The sequence below is a fragment of the Amorphotheca resinae genome (assembly GCF_003019875.1).
Source record: "Amorphotheca resinae ATCC 22711 unplaced genomic scaffold M430scaffold_1, whole genome shotgun sequence".
NCBI classification, from domain to species: Eukaryota; Fungi; Ascomycota; class Leotiomycetes; order Helotiales; family Amorphothecaceae; genus Amorphotheca; species Amorphotheca resinae.
In genome coordinates, this window is record NW_020194471.1 from 1,587,893 (window position 1) to 1,603,510 (window position 15,618).

Here is a 15,618-nt window from a genome sequence, read left to right on the forward strand (position 1 = left end):
TTGGTGTCTTCTCTATGCATTCCTTTCCGGCTCCACACGACGGACCTATTTGGTATTAATTAAGCTCAGCATCTAGGTAATTTTTCTACGCTCCTGTATTGCTCATGATATATATACACATGGGAGAAGAAATACTAAGTGCAAGTCCACTCCAGACAGCGAGCGTCCTTAGATTAAGGTAAGCACTCGGATAGAGGAGGAGGAGACTGTCTTTAACCCCCCGTCCACCAACCAACCAACCAACCAACCAAACAACAACCCGCACTCACTCAATCAATCAATCTCCTCATGATCCTGAAACGGCCAAAACACATCAAGTTCCCACCTCTCCTCCTCCGTATCCGCCTCTTCCAACATCCGAATCTTAAGATCCCTAGCTTTTTTCCTCGCCTCTTCAAATTCCCCACTCGGTATCCATCCTTCGATATCAATACCGAGGTATTCACGTATCTGTTGTATCTGCGCATCGGCTTCTTTCTGCTGCGCTTCTCGAGAGAGGCATGACTGGCTGTCCTCGGTTGAGTAGTGGACTTCTGGATCATGGGCTGACGAGAGCTCAGTCCAGTTCTTTAGTGTGGTGAGTAATTGCGCTTGAAGGGAGGTATTATCACCTTCCTATGGTTGGCCGGCGGTGGTGTAAAGCTGGTTTCGCAGGACTAGATTGTAGTTCTGTAGTGCATTGAAATGAGGCTTGTTATAGCGACTCGTGAAGCCGACGTAGAAATAGTGTACTTGGCGACGCCGGTACAGCTCCATCTCATATTCCTTATCGCTCTCACTCAAGGCGCCAAAATCCTCCGGGAGTCTCGGACGACGAAAATTCTCAGAGTCGTCATCGCCGTAGTTCTGGAAATGCTTGGGGATCTTGGCCTGTAGGAAAAGAGGAATGATGGTTGTGTTCTGCCAGTCGAGGATTCCGGTGATGTCCCCAGAGTTGGAGATGAATATGTTATTGGGCGATAAGTCGGGATGGCGGATGGTAGGCACGTTTAGTTCTTCCGCTTGGGGAACGAGGTGTGGCGCGATTTTCAGATAATTCAAGAGGTGGTTTATCTGCACCTGTGGATCGACCACTTGATTGTTATACACTTCCCTGTAAAGAGGTTCACGTGGGTATCGCGGTTTGCCAAATCGACGCAGCCATAGGAGTTCCCTCTCTCCGACCGCTCTCAATAACTCTTCCGTGTCCATCCCTACTTGCACGGTTAGGTTGATTGTTGACATGAGATTGTGCGGGGGTCACATAAATTGGAGTATAAGATATCGATTACTGGAACCGTTTTGGCTAGCTGAGAGGTAAAGGGGTCGCAATTAGGATCAAGATTGCCCCCAAGACAATTGGTAAATGCCATGGATTTTCTGCTAGCTCTTCCTTCCCGAGTTATAGGAGGGCCCAGTAATTGATATCTTATTCCAATTGCTGCGAGTATATGAAGGGAGGTACTCACAAGGTCCATAATTCGCACCCAGCTCATGTCTATTTTGATACCACCATAGATAATCTGTAGAAGGTCCGATGCAGAATCCACTTACATCCGTCTCGTCGTCGTACTTGGGTATATCCACGCTCTTGACCCCAGCGTCCAGCGAATCTTTAAAGAATAGACTCCTAGACGCAGGAAACCGAATGTCAAAAAGAATCTTTTCAATATTCACAATCTTCTCAATAACCGCCATCCTCTCTCGTAAAGTCATAGTATACCACGTATCCTCCAACTCTTTCCCCGGAGTACGCTCTATAATTATGTATTCGGAACCAACTTCATTGGACGCCGATGAGCTCCAATTAAAGATTTTGGGAATCGGAAGACCATGAAGTCGGAGAAACTCCATCGTGGCAACCTCGCTGGAGATGCCATAGTTGCGGGGGATGGTACAAGGATATGGAAGGCGCGCGATGACCCTCAATCCATCCCGGAACGCCGCTTCGAAAACCCGATACGAGCCGCCCTCGGCGAGCTTCGTGAAGCGTACTATATCGGCATGATGTTGGTTTACGGACTTGGCGATTGCGAGGTGCAGAGCGTCGAGGTTGAAATGTAGATGGCGTTCGGAGAGGCGCAGATGCTCGTTGTAGCTTGATGCGTGGTTGTCCGGTTAGTGGAGAGATTATTTTATTGTCTCATAGAAGAGGAAGTGTGGAATAGGAGGAGGGCGGGGAGAAGTCTTACAGCCAGCGACCAGATGTGTAGTTGTAGAAGGGATGGCGGGCATCTTTGACGTTGGGCAGCTCTTCGCGGTGCTGGTGCTGGTGCGTGGTGTACTTCTGCGCTCTCTCAACTCGGCGAAGATAGCAGAGAACTGGGCGGATGGAAAAGCCCCGTCGCATTCTGGACAATAAGAGAGGGCGTCGTTGATCAGGTCCTGCCCTTTTTTGGCCTGCGTGGGGTATCCATATTGGATGTTGATCTCCCTGGTCGTCGTAGGGCGCGGGCGCGGGTATCGGTAAATATGGCCCGAGCCGAGCGCTCATCCGGGGTGGCTTTCCCTACTCGTCCCGCGCCCCACTACCCCGGACTGTCAATTTTATGCTACCATTAATCACATTATCACAGGTTATTAAGGAATGGAAAATAGACTGATAGGTTTTCATAACATCGTGAACATGAATCACTATACTCCAGCCCCCTTTACGACACCAAAATGGGGTATACATAATCATTTCCAACGAACTTCAAAACTCCTGTCATCAGACACTTCCAAATCGTAGCAGCATGCACGCATGCAATTCCTAATTCCCTACGCTCCAACACCCCATAGCCAATTATCGTGGCTAAAAATATTGCCATCGAGCCCCCGATCCGTGGTATCTATGCCAAAAACAAAAACGCCCACCAAATGCACGCTAAACTGCAGCAGCAAACGCCCTCCAACTTCCAGCGCCCAGCGCAGAAAAATCATAGCCGGCCCTCAGGTGCTCGGATCGGTGCTCAAACTCTCCTGTCGCTTCTCGTGTTCTATGACCGGTAGCATGTCGCTGTTCTTCCTGTATCTCGCTTCGCTCACTCTAGAAAGAATGATACTAAGACTATTGCTCAACCTTCGGATTGGAGTTATGGATTGATCGTCATCCGCAGGTGTAGTGCTATCCGGGAGAGACATATCATCTCGCCCTCTGATCCGGCGGGGGTCGACTTGACGACGCGCACCAGGGACAAGGTTAAGATAGGCAGGGAAGGTGATGCCGAATGCGAAAAGTGCAACGACCACACAGAAGGTATATTGGACCGTCTTATGGTTCACTTTATACACAGCCCACATCACAAACGGGAAAACCGCGCCACCGCTAGTAGCTGCCGTAAGGCCAGCCGCGGCATACTTCGTCCGTTTCCCCATCCCGCGTAACCCGATGGCGAACACCAGGGGGAAGATAGGACCTTCGAAGAAGAACAATACCAGGGCAGGGCCGGCAATGCCGTTTGCGTTCAACGTGAGGGACATGGTCAAGATGGCGAAGATAGTACCTAGGATGAAAGCAAGGAGGATAAGGATTCGAGGTGCGACAAGGAGAACGAGAGAGGCGAAGAGGAAGCGACCAATTGCAAAGTTTGCCTGTGCGACAAGGCCGTAATCATCGATACTTATTGTTAAGTGCCCGGCCAGCTTGTACAAGAGGGGCCCAAACCAGATTGACATACTTTCCTGAGCACCTACATAAACGAATTGAGCGAAGATAGCGAGTGCGAGGGTCACATATATCAGAGGAAGTTTTGTGGAGAGGAAGAATTGGTCGGGATAGGCGCAAAGGTTTTCGGTGAGAGACTGCAGATCCGCATCGGTCGCTTCCGGGAGGGGGACATAGTAGAAAAAGAGGGCGAGGATAACGGCGAAGAGCGCAATGGCAAGATACGTCCATTGTACATCTATCAGGCTGAGCTTGCTAATGATTTTCGAGAAGAAGACTTTCTGAGCGAGCAGCTGCGACAGAACGCTGGCCGAGGCTTGAACGCCTTGTGCAAGCAGTAGACGATATTCTGCGTACTGTGGGGGACCGCAGAGTGCGATAAAAGGATTGGCTGCCGTCTCGAGAATAGAAAGCCCAAAGCCAACCACGAATTGACATATGATGAAGCCGGGAAAAGATGCCAGGACAGCCGAAGGCCAGAACATCAACGTCCCAGTCCCGTAGATACAGAGACCCGTGATAAAAGTCGCTTTGAACCCTCCATGCCGAAGGACCCATTGCCCTACTGTCAATGGGCCAAAGAAATATGCTCCAAAATAAGCCGATGTCAATGCCAGATCCTGACTGAAGGTCTGGTGTGCAATTCTCGCGATTTCGTTGTCGAGTGTGTTGAGCAGACCATACGAGAATCCCCAGAGGAAGAAGAGGAGCGTGACGATAGTGCAGTACCTGAAGGATTCCAACCCCGATGTTGTAAGCATGCTCTTTGGCCGTTTCATATCAATGAATCCGAAATAAACGCCATCTTCCGAAACACGTGTATCCGCTGTGCGTGTCCGGGAAATTCCAGATCCCAAGTCAATTTCATCCATGGAGGGAGTTGTAAGGAAATCGAGCATCCCTATTTCTCGTTCCTGCTGTCCTGCTATTCGCGCGGGAGGCGGTAACTGAATTTCTTGTTCGTGATCTCCGATCGCAGAAGGTGCGCGGTGCACATGGTTGGAACCTGAGGGTTGCTGATCACCAGAAGAGGCACCTTTCTCCGTATGTGACCGGTCCATGATCATGGAAGGTAAGATGAGTTTGACTAAAGGTCTCAAAGTTGGGATACAGGCGCAGACGATGCCAACATTTACTTCAACAGCGCTCCACATCAGGGCCATGCTGGCAGTCCAGGCGAAATCGAGGCTCGTCCCCAGTCGCTCTTTCGAAATAAGGTACGCTTGTGCATCCAATGCCTTCTGTAGGTAATAAATCCGAATAACATCGATAATCGTGACGAATATACCCAGAGCGAACGTGAACACTAGCACGGTTTTCTGCTTGCGCGGCAAACGCATTCCAGTGAGGACCGGAATCGGTAGAACCAAGATAGCTAGATCCGTAATGACGTTCACGGGCGCTGAGCAGAGGTATAGTGTGACAATCGAAATGCATTTCCCCTGGGTATGGGGAGTATATGCAGCATAGATTGGTCGACATTGGAACGCATTCATAAAAGTGAGAACGACGCCCGCGATGTTAACGATTGCGAGCGTAACATAGGAGGAAACCCTCAAGATAATCTGCGTATTCTTGGCCATCCGCAGGTAGAAAATCAGTATCGACGTCTTGGTAGCCATCAAGGCCGGGTTATACAGAATCGTGAACACGTATTCCGAGCTATATAAACCGGATAGCCAATGTTCAGGGATGTCAGCATCGTGCCTCCCCAGTCCCTTGCTCGTGCCATAATCAATTGAAAACGAGAGGCCAAAGGCAATGAGCTGTTTGCGTAGTACATACATCAGCCTGTATTCCACAACGCACGCCGAGAATTGGAAGTAAAGCGTGCACTCACCCAGGCTAATACTATAAACCAATCGTCCCAAGCCCTGTTCCTCACAATCCAAAAGCGACTCAACAATCTAGCCACGACAAAAATCGTGGCCAGAACAAAGGTGATGGTGGTGACAATAAACACGGACCGGCCGCGGGAGTGGAAGTCAGACGCCATATCTGGGACTTTCGAGGGTTGTTTTTCAGGAGCGCATAAAAGTCATGGTCGTCGCCGAGTCCATGCGGCCGCTGAGGCCGTGTGCAGGATGTTGAGGGTATTTTCTCGACTTCAAATGTATATGATGGCTCGCGCCTTCTCCCTTCCGTACGGGACCCGTCACGACCCGACCCCGTTCGTCCTACGTCGTGGTGGTCCAGTGTCTGCAGTCATCAAGGGAGAATAAAGGGCTCAGCCCCGCGCTATGACAGAGGTCTCTGTTCTCTGTGCCATGACCGAATCGCCTCTTTCGACCTGGCCCAAACAGGCGGTGTCTTCCTGTGGGACAATGCCATCGTGAACGGGCTCGCTCTCAACGCCAGATCTGCGATAGTACCGGAAGGCCAAGAGCTTAAGGACAGCCACTGATAAACGGTCTATCGTAAAACAAAGCCAGCGGGGAGAGGCAGTGGGGCGAAACCATGGGAGGCAGAGTTGATTGTGGGTTGTGGGTTGCGGAGGCGAAAGGGAGATCCCTCGCTAATGACGTCGTGCTGGAGCCACCCGGGGTGGAACTAGTCCTTACACAGCAACACTTAGCCGAGCCTTGCTGGATTCATGAAGTGCGGAGTGGCCGAGGCTCGCGAGTCAGACGATACACAGAGCGAAAATATCCTCTGCAAAACGCATACCGAGCTGGGTACGGAAACTCCAAAAATAGTAGTGTGTGTTAGTTTTGCCTTTTCTCTGCTTTTGCCCCTTTGCCCCCTTTGCCCTCCTTTCTCGCTTCACCGCCAGACCCTCCTCTCTGAAGTTTGAACCAACTGTGGTCTGGTTGTCAGTGGTCACCCAAATCCATCATGTCCGCCCCCTTCCCCCATTTCCCCCATTCCCCCCCGTGGCGTCCCTACCCCGCCTTACTAAACCCCCCAAGGGCCCCAACCCGCATCTGTCCCTCCGCTCCGCCGCTCCGCTGGCTTTACCTATCAAACTTCTGGGGTTAACCCGTCCTTGAGAGTTCACGGGAGGGGAAGTCGGCCCGAAGAGATCCTTGCGCGGCGATGGGAGATGGGAGATGGGGGAGGATGAGGGCTTGGCGACCTTTGGGCATGAAGGAGGGGAATAGAAGCGAGAAACGCCGCGGTAAGTTGGTCGGTAATGTGGTTTCGCGTATTGACAGCTTTTTGGGAGAGACTTGCGAGAGAGGGACGAGAGACCTGGGAAATCCTGCTTGTGTATCGGCGGGATTATTTGTTCATAGGTGAGATGTATACAGTAATCTGTAAGTAATGCTGGCACTATCAGCCATGACTCCTCTTGAGTCGGTGCCCCATCTCCAGACTTGTCTGAGTTCTCGTCCCCTCTTGGGAGTTCTCCCGTTGTACCAACAGTCATGTGATACTGTATACACCGCGGCCGTACCTATATACTCATCCCTTCTAAGCGTCCAGGCACGTATATTGCCTCTCAGTGAGTGGCGCCATGATCTTCCCGTCTTCAAATCCATAACTAGCAACCTTCAATCCTGCTCAAGCATTCGCTGCCCCGTTCAGGAAGAAGTCCAACTCGCTCGGCCCGCCAAGTGAATGTTCATTCTCTGCCAGCTGCTCCAGCAAACTCAGGAACGGATCCTTCTCCTCGCCATCCCGCCCAATCGTACCAGCCCCAGAACTCTCCCCATTACTCCTTCCCCCAGGTGTCATCACTGGCGGCTGCTCCATACCATAATCATACGCATCCCCATTCATCTGGGGCGATGGCATAACGCCCCCGTTCAACGCCCCTGGAGTGCCAGAATTGAGACCCGCGATCCCGAACATCGAATCGTAATTCTCGGGGACTTGAAGAGAGGAACATGCAAATGGGGGTGAGAAAGGCGTCTGAGAGAGATTCGGCATACCATTCGCATCCCTCGGAAATGGGGTCTCTAGCATGCTTGGTGTTTGAATATTCAAATTCGTGTCTGGGGCATGTCGCTCACTGTTAATAGTGCCCACTGGAGAGAGCAATGAATTAGCATCGGCATGTCCATTTGAGTTCCGACGTGGAATTTTCAAATCGTGTATCTTGCGTGAGGACGAGGATCTGCGGCGTTTCAGCGAGATCTGAGAAGCTGCATTTTGTAAGTTGGAAGATCGGGAGGCGTAAATGTCGTGGCCAGTGTATGGCTCGTGGGTAGGATCAGTTAGGATGTCAGAAAATGAGATATGAGTCCCGTCAATGATTTGCCCCAGGTCGCTGTAGCGGTCGAAGAAATCTTCCAAGTGAAATACTGGAGAGTACCTCGTTGGATTGCTTGCCAAGGATTTGACCAGCTCTGAATGACAGCCGTAGATCGTTTGCAGAGTCTCCCGTTGGTGTTGTACTGATGCCCAGGTATAGCGAAGTTCTGATAGTTGCTTCATCTCCCGGGAGAGGAAGTCTGCACTGGCTGAGAAGACTTCTCCTTCCCTGCCCCCCTTATAGTGCGCTCCATGAACATGCACCGTGCCGGCCGTACATATGCAGTACCCAACGAAGGCAGGCCACCCAATTCCAGACGACTGCTTTCCCAGTTCTACCAATTCAGCGATTGCATTTGCATGAAGGAAGCATAGATTCGTGGCTTCTATTTGCCAAGATTGATGTTGGCCCGTTCCCGCCAGTTCGGACAGGTCAATTGGGAGGAAAGGTCGGTATATTAAACAATGAACTAGGTGGTAGACGAGTTTACTCAGTACCCATACCGTACTGTCTGGCTGTCCGAATAGCGTGTCAATAGAAGAGAAGACATCCTGCGTCCCAGATGCCCAAGTATCCAGGTCCTGCCGGATTTTTGAGAGATTTGACAATGAATGCCAAGGAAAGTGGCTATCTCCTCTCACTCCCCCAGCGGCCAGATATCGATTTGTAATTCCAAGAATGCGTACAATATCTATGAGTAATCCAGTGCTGCCTTGGCTTTTCTTTCCGGATCCCGAGTGGTACTGTAGATTTGATCCGTTTTGGAAAAACTCGCCCTCAACTGGGAGCGCTGCTGGGTTTGGACGCCAGGATGGAAAGCGTAGCATAATGGACTCGTCCGCGATCAAGGAAGGTCGTTTTGAGCCGCATGCCATGAACCTATCCATCACATAACTGGACCAGAATAACCGTCTGCGCATTTCTTTTTCGCTGGGCGTCATTTTGATCTTGGAGTCACATTCTCGATGCAATCCCAGTGCAAGCGCCATTCCAATACCACTGGCTAGTGATAATTAGTGTATATGTCTTGTGCCAAGGTAAATATAACCCACCTAGTAGCATATACGCTTTCTTGCCCTTCCCAGCTGCAGTGAATGCTTCTGTAAGGAGCAAAAGGGACTGTAAACAGTCTATTGATGGATCGTCAATATCCAACTCAGTCCTTGCACGTAATGCGTAATCCTCACTCAACCCCGCTGCCGCATAATATCCATTTGGATGTGCCGTATATCTGCATCTGATCAGCGCTATTCTTCCACTTTTATGATATAATCACCTAGCGCTGACAGCGTATATCGCGTAGAGGAGGTACGTTGGAAGTTGCTTGAGTCGGATTTTTTGTCGAGTTGTGGTCTCGTCAAGGATGTGATATGGTTTGCCATGACATCGAGTGAAATACGTATTGACGAGGGCATCAGGCTGAACAGCTCCTGGGGGTTCACTATGAAATCATGTTAGCGTTTCATCTCCGCTAGGACAAGATTTCTGACCTTCTTGAAATGGTGGAATCTTCCCCAGTATCAACAGTATCAATTTGGGGTCGCTCCAGTTTCGTGTCCTGGTTGACATTTTCTTCTTTCTCCACTGATCCAGTATCATCATTTGGCAAATGCGCCTTGTTCTCGTCCTTCAGTCTCTTCTCCAAACCATCCACCCTCTTCAGCAAAGCCTCTAACACATCTGTCTTTGGTCCGCGTTTCTTAGGGACGGCATCTAGAATTCCATTAGTATTATACCATATTGCGATTCTAGATCCCCGACCATATATACATGGGCATTGGAAGACCTGACATGCCTCGCAAGTCGGTCGCAACCGATTGCATTTAATCTGGAATTATATATTAGCAACATGGAAGAACTTCTCGAGAAGACAAAATAACCTTCCGTTTCCGGCAGGACTTGCAATTCATTGATTCTCGTGGCTCATTGCTCATGCGGCGTGCAGGTAGTCGGTCGATACCGACCTGCGGCCGACCTGACATCGCGAATGTCGGGAAACCAACAATGGGGTTATTACATTATTAAGAGCAGTTGTAATGCAGGGCGCACAGCATCACGACGGTGTGTAGTCGAGTCAAATGTGCTCGAAGTCAACACTTGCTTCGTGATTGTCAGCAAATTGACGAACGGGGGAGGTCGAACAAACGTTGTAACAGGACAGGAGAAAGGATGTAAGTAATCGCTAATGGAGGATTTTCCCAATTCTCCTTGATCGGACCGCTTTCCAGTGTCTCTACCTGATGCCCCAGACTTCTCTCGGCCCCGCTGATCAGTTGACAGGACTTGATTACATGTACATGGATGAATTGGGACATTGGCATGCAGATCTTGAATCGCAAGGTACCCGTGGCGGCAGAAGATGGCGAAGGCGAGGCCGGGATGTGATGACTGGTGACGGTCGAAGAGGCTGAGACAATATGCCGGAACGTATCTCAAGATCCGAGGCTATCCAAGAAACACAGATACATGGCACAGAAGACAACGCGGAACGAAGAAAAGCGAGGAACAAAAGGAAAGGAGAGAGATAAAGCTGGAATGCGGGGATGGGGGAGAGAAGCGGCAAGTCTTCGCAGGACAACAGGGGTCACTCCCATAGCGCTTGGTGACCGCTCCAGGTGTTGCCGTTAAACCGCCGAGCACTGAACGGACATAGAACTAAGTAGCCCGTAGTGACTTATAAGACTGCGAGCACAAGCCGCGCTTCTGCCAAAAAGAGAGGTTTCAAGCAAGACGCAAAACAAGGCACGGTCATGGGTTCCGAGTCCTTGACCCGAGAATGCCCCTTCACGATCGGGCAGCATTCGGCTGTCCATGGCATTGGGAGCCTGGGCTGGGATCAGAAGTCAGTCGAGTTCGATGAATGCTTGCAAAGCACAGAGGCACTGCGGGGGCGATGTCAGGGTCTGGATGTCCAGTCGTCGTGTCTCTCAATAAAGATCCTGGACAAGGAAACCTGGTCGCTGAGACGGATCGAATCACGTGCCTAATCGAACATTGGAGCGCTTTTAAGGTGCTTACTAATTACCGGCTGGCTTACCGAGCCTTCGACGGAAACGGAAGTCTAAGCGAGGATATAAGGACGGGGTTATGGGGTATAAGGTGGGGGAAGAGGTAATGTCCTATTCCTTGACACTACGATATGAGGTAAGGTACTCAATACATAAGGTACACTTATAGCTACACAAATACATATGATGGTGTACATGAATCAGAGTAATCAGGTACCGAAGATGTGGCTCTCGGGCTATTTTATCTATTCGTTCTACTAATATTTCTAGACATAGGTACCTTAGGCAGGTAGGGGGTTATTGCGCTCAATCTTCATTCTAATGCTGTACATAATACAGAATCCATTGTTATATATTCTAACTACAGCTGATTTTCCCCAATTCAACTTACCACGGCTCCGCAATCCCCTGGCCTCCGTCGGAATAAGCCCATTTTTAGAATATTCCCCGCGTTTCCGGCAAGATACATCATGCACCCCAGGAGTGTATCTGCAAGTGCCTGTCACGGACCTCATCGAATATATGTTATTGCATGTTTATGCACGTGAAGTACTTCACATAATTGTTATTCCGAGCACTTGTAACCATTGAAAGCCAATAGTTCCTAGGGAAATGACCTGGGGTCACAATATGCACCATTTAAACCCGTTGAAATAAGCCAGTGTTTCGGGACCTTCAGGAATCTGTCAACACTTCGGTTTATTTCGGTTACTTGAATGGATAATGTTCTGGAGACTGGAGTATGGTTCTAAACTTCTGGTCAGGGAGTCTGGGGTCCGGTAATGTACTAATGGGGTGATCGGAGGAACAAGATGGGAATACCAAATGCTCTATATGACCGCTAATACTACATAGGGGACAAAAGCCCACGTCAGAAAAGGGAATTAAAGGGGGGAGATAAAGTTGAACGAGTGCTATGAGAACTACAGTAGTTTTTCTTTCCCATGGTTTCGAAGCCAGGTGCCAGAAAAAAGAACAATTTCATCAGAGTCCCTCCTTTTTCATCTCAATCCCCAGGTACCCTATTCACCAGGATGTCGCCTACAATAATCCAGCATTTTATCAGCCATCATATTCATCTTCTCCCAGCCACCCATATATGCCCACTCGGGTTGATTCGGAGACGTCTTCTGCAAAATCTCCAAACGCCGCTTGGCCTCCATCGTATGATGCAGCTTATCCGGCGTATTGGTCATTATTGCCAGCATCAGATGAGACCTAGCCTGGATCTCGACATAACTACATCTCAATAAATCAACAAAGATCCGCGCCGCCTCGCTCTCATTGCCGCTCCTCTGGAGTTCTACGCCGTTGAGAAACTGATCCTGTAGACCCCTGCGAACTTCCTTACGTTTCTCTCGGTCTTCTGCTTCAATCTTACTCAGGACAGCTCGACAGTCTTGAATGTACTCCCGCCAGTTTTGACTTTTGTCAGTCAGGGCTTCCATAGCCTGGAAGGTCGCCATAGCTGATTGTAGATGACGTTTTCGATCGGTAGTAACGACCAAATTCCCGAGCAAAGCGTGTGTATGTGCTCTCATGACCATGGAGTTAGATTCAAGTAGAATATCTTGGCAAATTTGGAATGCCCGGGCTTCAGAATTGGTCTCCTGACATTGCCGTGCATCTTTCAGCATCTGAGATTCCTTATCTTCCTGCAACTTAGCTTCGTAGTATTTCTGTTGCTGTTCCGAAGGACTGAGACTTTGATTTCTAAGCATGACTTCTCTCTTTTCCATGGCTTCCGTTTCAATGTTCCAAACTTCGACCCTAACACGCGCTTCCTTGACTTTATCTAAACGGTAGCGACCCATATGACTCAGAACTTTGGTGCTATTTTCTCTTCTTGTTTCCCAGTCAGCGACACGCTTCACGTCCCTTTTGTACGTTTCCCATCCTTGCTGCTGTCTTCTCAACGCAAATCGCACTGCATCAGCTCGGAAGCTTCTTTGGCTCTCTTTCATCCATCTAGTAGCGTAGTCGTCGGTTGCCTGAATATCTGGTGCTGGAACAGGCATTGAGCTATCAAGCTGCCAAGACTTGTAGTCAGGTCCGACAATTGTAATTTGGGAAGATTCTCCCTCTGCATTTTTCCTTATCAAACGACGTCCTACCATCTTCTGTGGGATAAGAACGTCTGGTCCAAAGCTTCTCACTTGTGTTGACCAGAAGGATGCTTGCTGAATACCCTCAATAAACGATGTCCGGATGGCCCATCTATCTGATACTGCACCCGGACCAAAGTCTTCGCCCAGACGGAATCGCCCAGATGGGAGAGCAGTGCCATTTTCCAGATTGCTGAAATGTCCCCAATCTGGCCAGGAAATAATAGTCGCCCCTAATATGGGCCGACTTGATGCATCGCCTGGCACGGGTACAAAAATTCCTCCAACTCGGCCGCCGAAACACTTGGGTCATCTTTCATCAGCTTGTTATGTCATCCTTATGATTGGTACCTACCGAGTTTTCCCATGAGTAGCCAAGCTCTGCAATTTTCTCGTTTTCGAAAAACTAGAGTAACGTCAGGGTCTCTTTAGTTACATGCCTAGGGACTTTTGGCACTCATACGGGTTCGAAACTATTATCCGTATCTCCAGATTTTACTCTTTTCCACAACCCAATGCTATGCTATTAATGCAATTAATCAATGATGAATATAAAATAGCTGAAGAGTTAAACTTGCCATAGTCTCATGTACGAGCTGTGAATGTAGTTTAGCGTAAAATGATACAGATGGTTATTTTAGAGAACTCACTGTAGTTGCCACGTAGAATTGCTGAGCTAGCCGTTCCGAATTTGTGAGGTCAGTACGCAAGAGTGGCTCCAGGAGATGGAGATGAATGGTCGTTATGATCCCATCAACGTTCCACTCATCCTCCACCCTTTCTTTCAATAACCTCAATTCGGTTATTCCTTCGACATTAGGCCCCTTGCCTCCGATTATCACGGGGCGTCCATTGCGCATAGTGCACTCTGTACCATGCATCGCTGAACCTATTGCCATGTTTAATTCCACGTCTAACTCTCTGAGATACTCATCCCTTAGGCCAAGATCGGCCATAATCTCTTCCTGCGTCCGAGTGTGGAAGGAGAACTCTTCTTTATACTTTTCTAGACGCGGTAGAAGTTCTTCCCGTGGGATTACGTTGAAACGACCACGTTGGAGGGCATCTAACCTGATGTATGTTAACTTTCAATTTTGCGCAAGCATACTTTACAACCTATTCAACGCGGACATAACTTCTGCGACTATCATAAAATATGATCTTTGTTAGATCAATCTTAAAGATCAACGTACCATGGCATTTCAAGGCTCTTGTTCAATAGCAAAGAAGCTAATCTCAAAGCTGGAAGGATCGCATCCCAGACAACCTGCTCGTGCGCATCCCACACTCCCTCGTATCCATTTCCGATAGGGACATTCCCTCGTAGCCACATATCCCGCCGATATAGATGATGAAGCGGGACACTTGCCGCAAGATCGCTCAAGGCCGCCTCATCCGTCGACCAACTTCCACTGTCCTGCAGCTCCCATGAAGCGAAGTCTGTTAATCGCTTCCTCTGGATTCTTTCCTCCAGTCGTGCTCGGCACAACTTTCTCGGTGACTGGGGGAAGAAGGGATTGGGAGGTGAGATAGGACTGATGCCGCTTTTGCCAGTGTTTCTGAAGTATTCATGTTTGGAAGCGCCATAGCGTTCTGCATATTTTGTGAGATCGGGTTTGAAATCTGGAGGAAAAGTCGCTGGGTGAAGGACGGGGCTGAGAGATCCCACAGAGGAAGCGGAATCTTCATCTGTCTCATCCACGAGATCCATTGCTAACACCCTGCCTGCCATTGTAATAGTGCGTTGTCAAATAATCTTGGAGATTGATGTAAGCGTTTTAATTTACGTCGACGATGACTTTGAGAGTAAGAGATAGATGGACATCCACAAAGCGGTGTTGACCTGGAATGTGGAGTATTCCTCAACCGGTACTTTTGCACTATTTATACTACTTCCCTGAGCACATCTTCGAGGAAAGGAAAACTCCGCATGTTCAGCTGAAGGGCATTATTCTGAGGGCTCCCAATTACCATATTCGCCTTTGTGTCTGGACGAGTTCTTTGACGCGAGTAGCCGGAAAGGGAATCAAAGGCAGAGGCAATTTGTAACTTCTATCCCCAAGTAATTTCGATCCTCATCTCAATCTACTTTTTCTCTCTACTTATGACAGATGAAAACAATTTCTTTTTGTTAGTAATATATAGAAGAGGAATCAAGTGTGACTCTCATCTATACATTGTGTCATTGCTAGTAAGCGCGGGTTTATACTCATAATCTACGCCTGGCTAGCCTATTTCTGATTCCTTGGAGTTCATCTCATTTTGCTTTTTAACTATTTAACGGTTTTATTTTTGTTAGACCTAGTAATTTCGTATACGTTCACCTTTCTTTCCTATGTCTCCATTGTTAAGCGTTGTACACATAATGCCCCCAGGGCCGACGTAGTTGTCCACTTGTCAACAAGACTCAGTGTTCCTGATACTAATATAGAGAACGGAGGAGGCTTGGCAGCGGATCAAACTGACTGTAGCATGCCATGTAGCGGGAATAGTGAGGAGATTTGCGGCGCTGGAGATAGATTGTCAGTTTATCCTTCAGTTGGAGCTCCAGCGGTAGATAAGAAGGATACTTGAGCGGGCGGAGAGGTCGGGCATCGCTGTACCCCGCGGTCCCGCTCCACCCCATCCCCGCCTTTCCGCCGGCCCCCACTTCGCAATTGGCGCGTATCCACCTCCTACTCC

The 15,618-nt window shown here is 49.1% G+C and overlaps 5 protein-coding genes across 5 annotated transcripts; all 5 read right to left on the bottom strand.

Annotated features, from left to right (window-relative positions):
* Positions 1–62: 62 nt before the first annotated feature.
* Positions 63–2,388, bottom strand: M430DRAFT_55096 (hypothetical protein). Its single transcript, XM_024868519.1, has 5 exons — positions 2,172–2,388; positions 1,449–2,077; positions 733–1,193; positions 612–656; positions 63–567 (listed from the first exon to the last, which is right to left on the bottom strand). Exons 1-5 carry the CDS (start codon positions 2,327–2,329, stop codon positions 274–276), a joined length of 1,587 nt encoding a protein of 528 aa, XP_024725129.1. The 5' UTR covers positions 2,330–2,388; the 3' UTR covers positions 63–273.
* Positions 2,389–2,910: 522 nt separating this feature from the next.
* Positions 2,911–5,621, bottom strand: M430DRAFT_92942 (hypothetical protein; the record flags this gene model as incomplete). The annotated part of the gene is made up of 2 exons (XM_024869747.1): positions 2,911–5,391; positions 5,466–5,621. The coding sequence occupies 2 exons, from the start codon at positions 5,619–5,621 to the stop codon at positions 2,911–2,913; spliced, it is 2,637 nt and encodes an 878-aa protein (XP_024725130.1).
* A 231-nt stretch (positions 5,622–5,852) lies between these two features.
* On the bottom strand, positions 5,853–6,995 carry M430DRAFT_24040 (hypothetical protein; the record flags this gene model as incomplete). Its single annotated transcript, XM_024865004.1, has 3 exons — positions 5,853–6,037; positions 6,293–6,424; positions 6,584–6,995. The coding sequence occupies 3 exons, from the start codon at positions 6,993–6,995 to the stop codon at positions 5,853–5,855; spliced, it is 729 nt and encodes a 242-aa protein (XP_024725131.1).
* A 134-nt stretch (positions 6,996–7,129) lies between these two features.
* Positions 7,130–9,805, bottom strand: M430DRAFT_93835 (hypothetical protein; the record flags this gene model as incomplete). Its single annotated transcript, XM_024869791.1, has 6 exons — positions 7,130–8,826; positions 8,876–9,054; positions 9,100–9,264; positions 9,314–9,536; positions 9,585–9,651; positions 9,704–9,805. The coding sequence occupies 6 exons, from the start codon at positions 9,803–9,805 to the stop codon at positions 7,130–7,132; spliced, it is 2,433 nt and encodes an 810-aa protein (XP_024725132.1).
* A 2,048-nt stretch (positions 9,806–11,853) lies between these two features.
* On the bottom strand, positions 11,854–14,668 carry M430DRAFT_268883 (hypothetical protein; the record flags this gene model as incomplete). The annotated part of the gene is made up of 5 exons (XM_024865465.1): positions 11,854–13,239; positions 13,292–13,342; positions 13,400–13,459; positions 13,587–14,007; positions 14,130–14,668. The coding sequence occupies 5 exons, from the start codon at positions 14,666–14,668 to the stop codon at positions 11,854–11,856; spliced, it is 2,457 nt and encodes an 818-aa protein (XP_024725133.1).
* Between the last annotated feature and the right edge of the window lie 950 nt (positions 14,669–15,618).

Coding starts and splice junctions, on each gene's coding strand:
- M430DRAFT_55096 (XM_024868519.1), bottom strand. CDS start 2,329: ATGCGACGGGGCTTTTCCATCCGCCCAGTTCTCTGCTATCTTCGCCGA. Junction 2,078..2,171: donor TACACATCTGGTCGCTGGCT/GTAAGACTTCTC, acceptor CCACGCATCAAG/CTACAACGAGCATCTGCGCC. Junction 568..611: donor CGCCGGCCAACCATAGGAAG/GTGATAATACCT, acceptor ACCACACTAAAG/AACTGGACTGAGCTCTCGTC.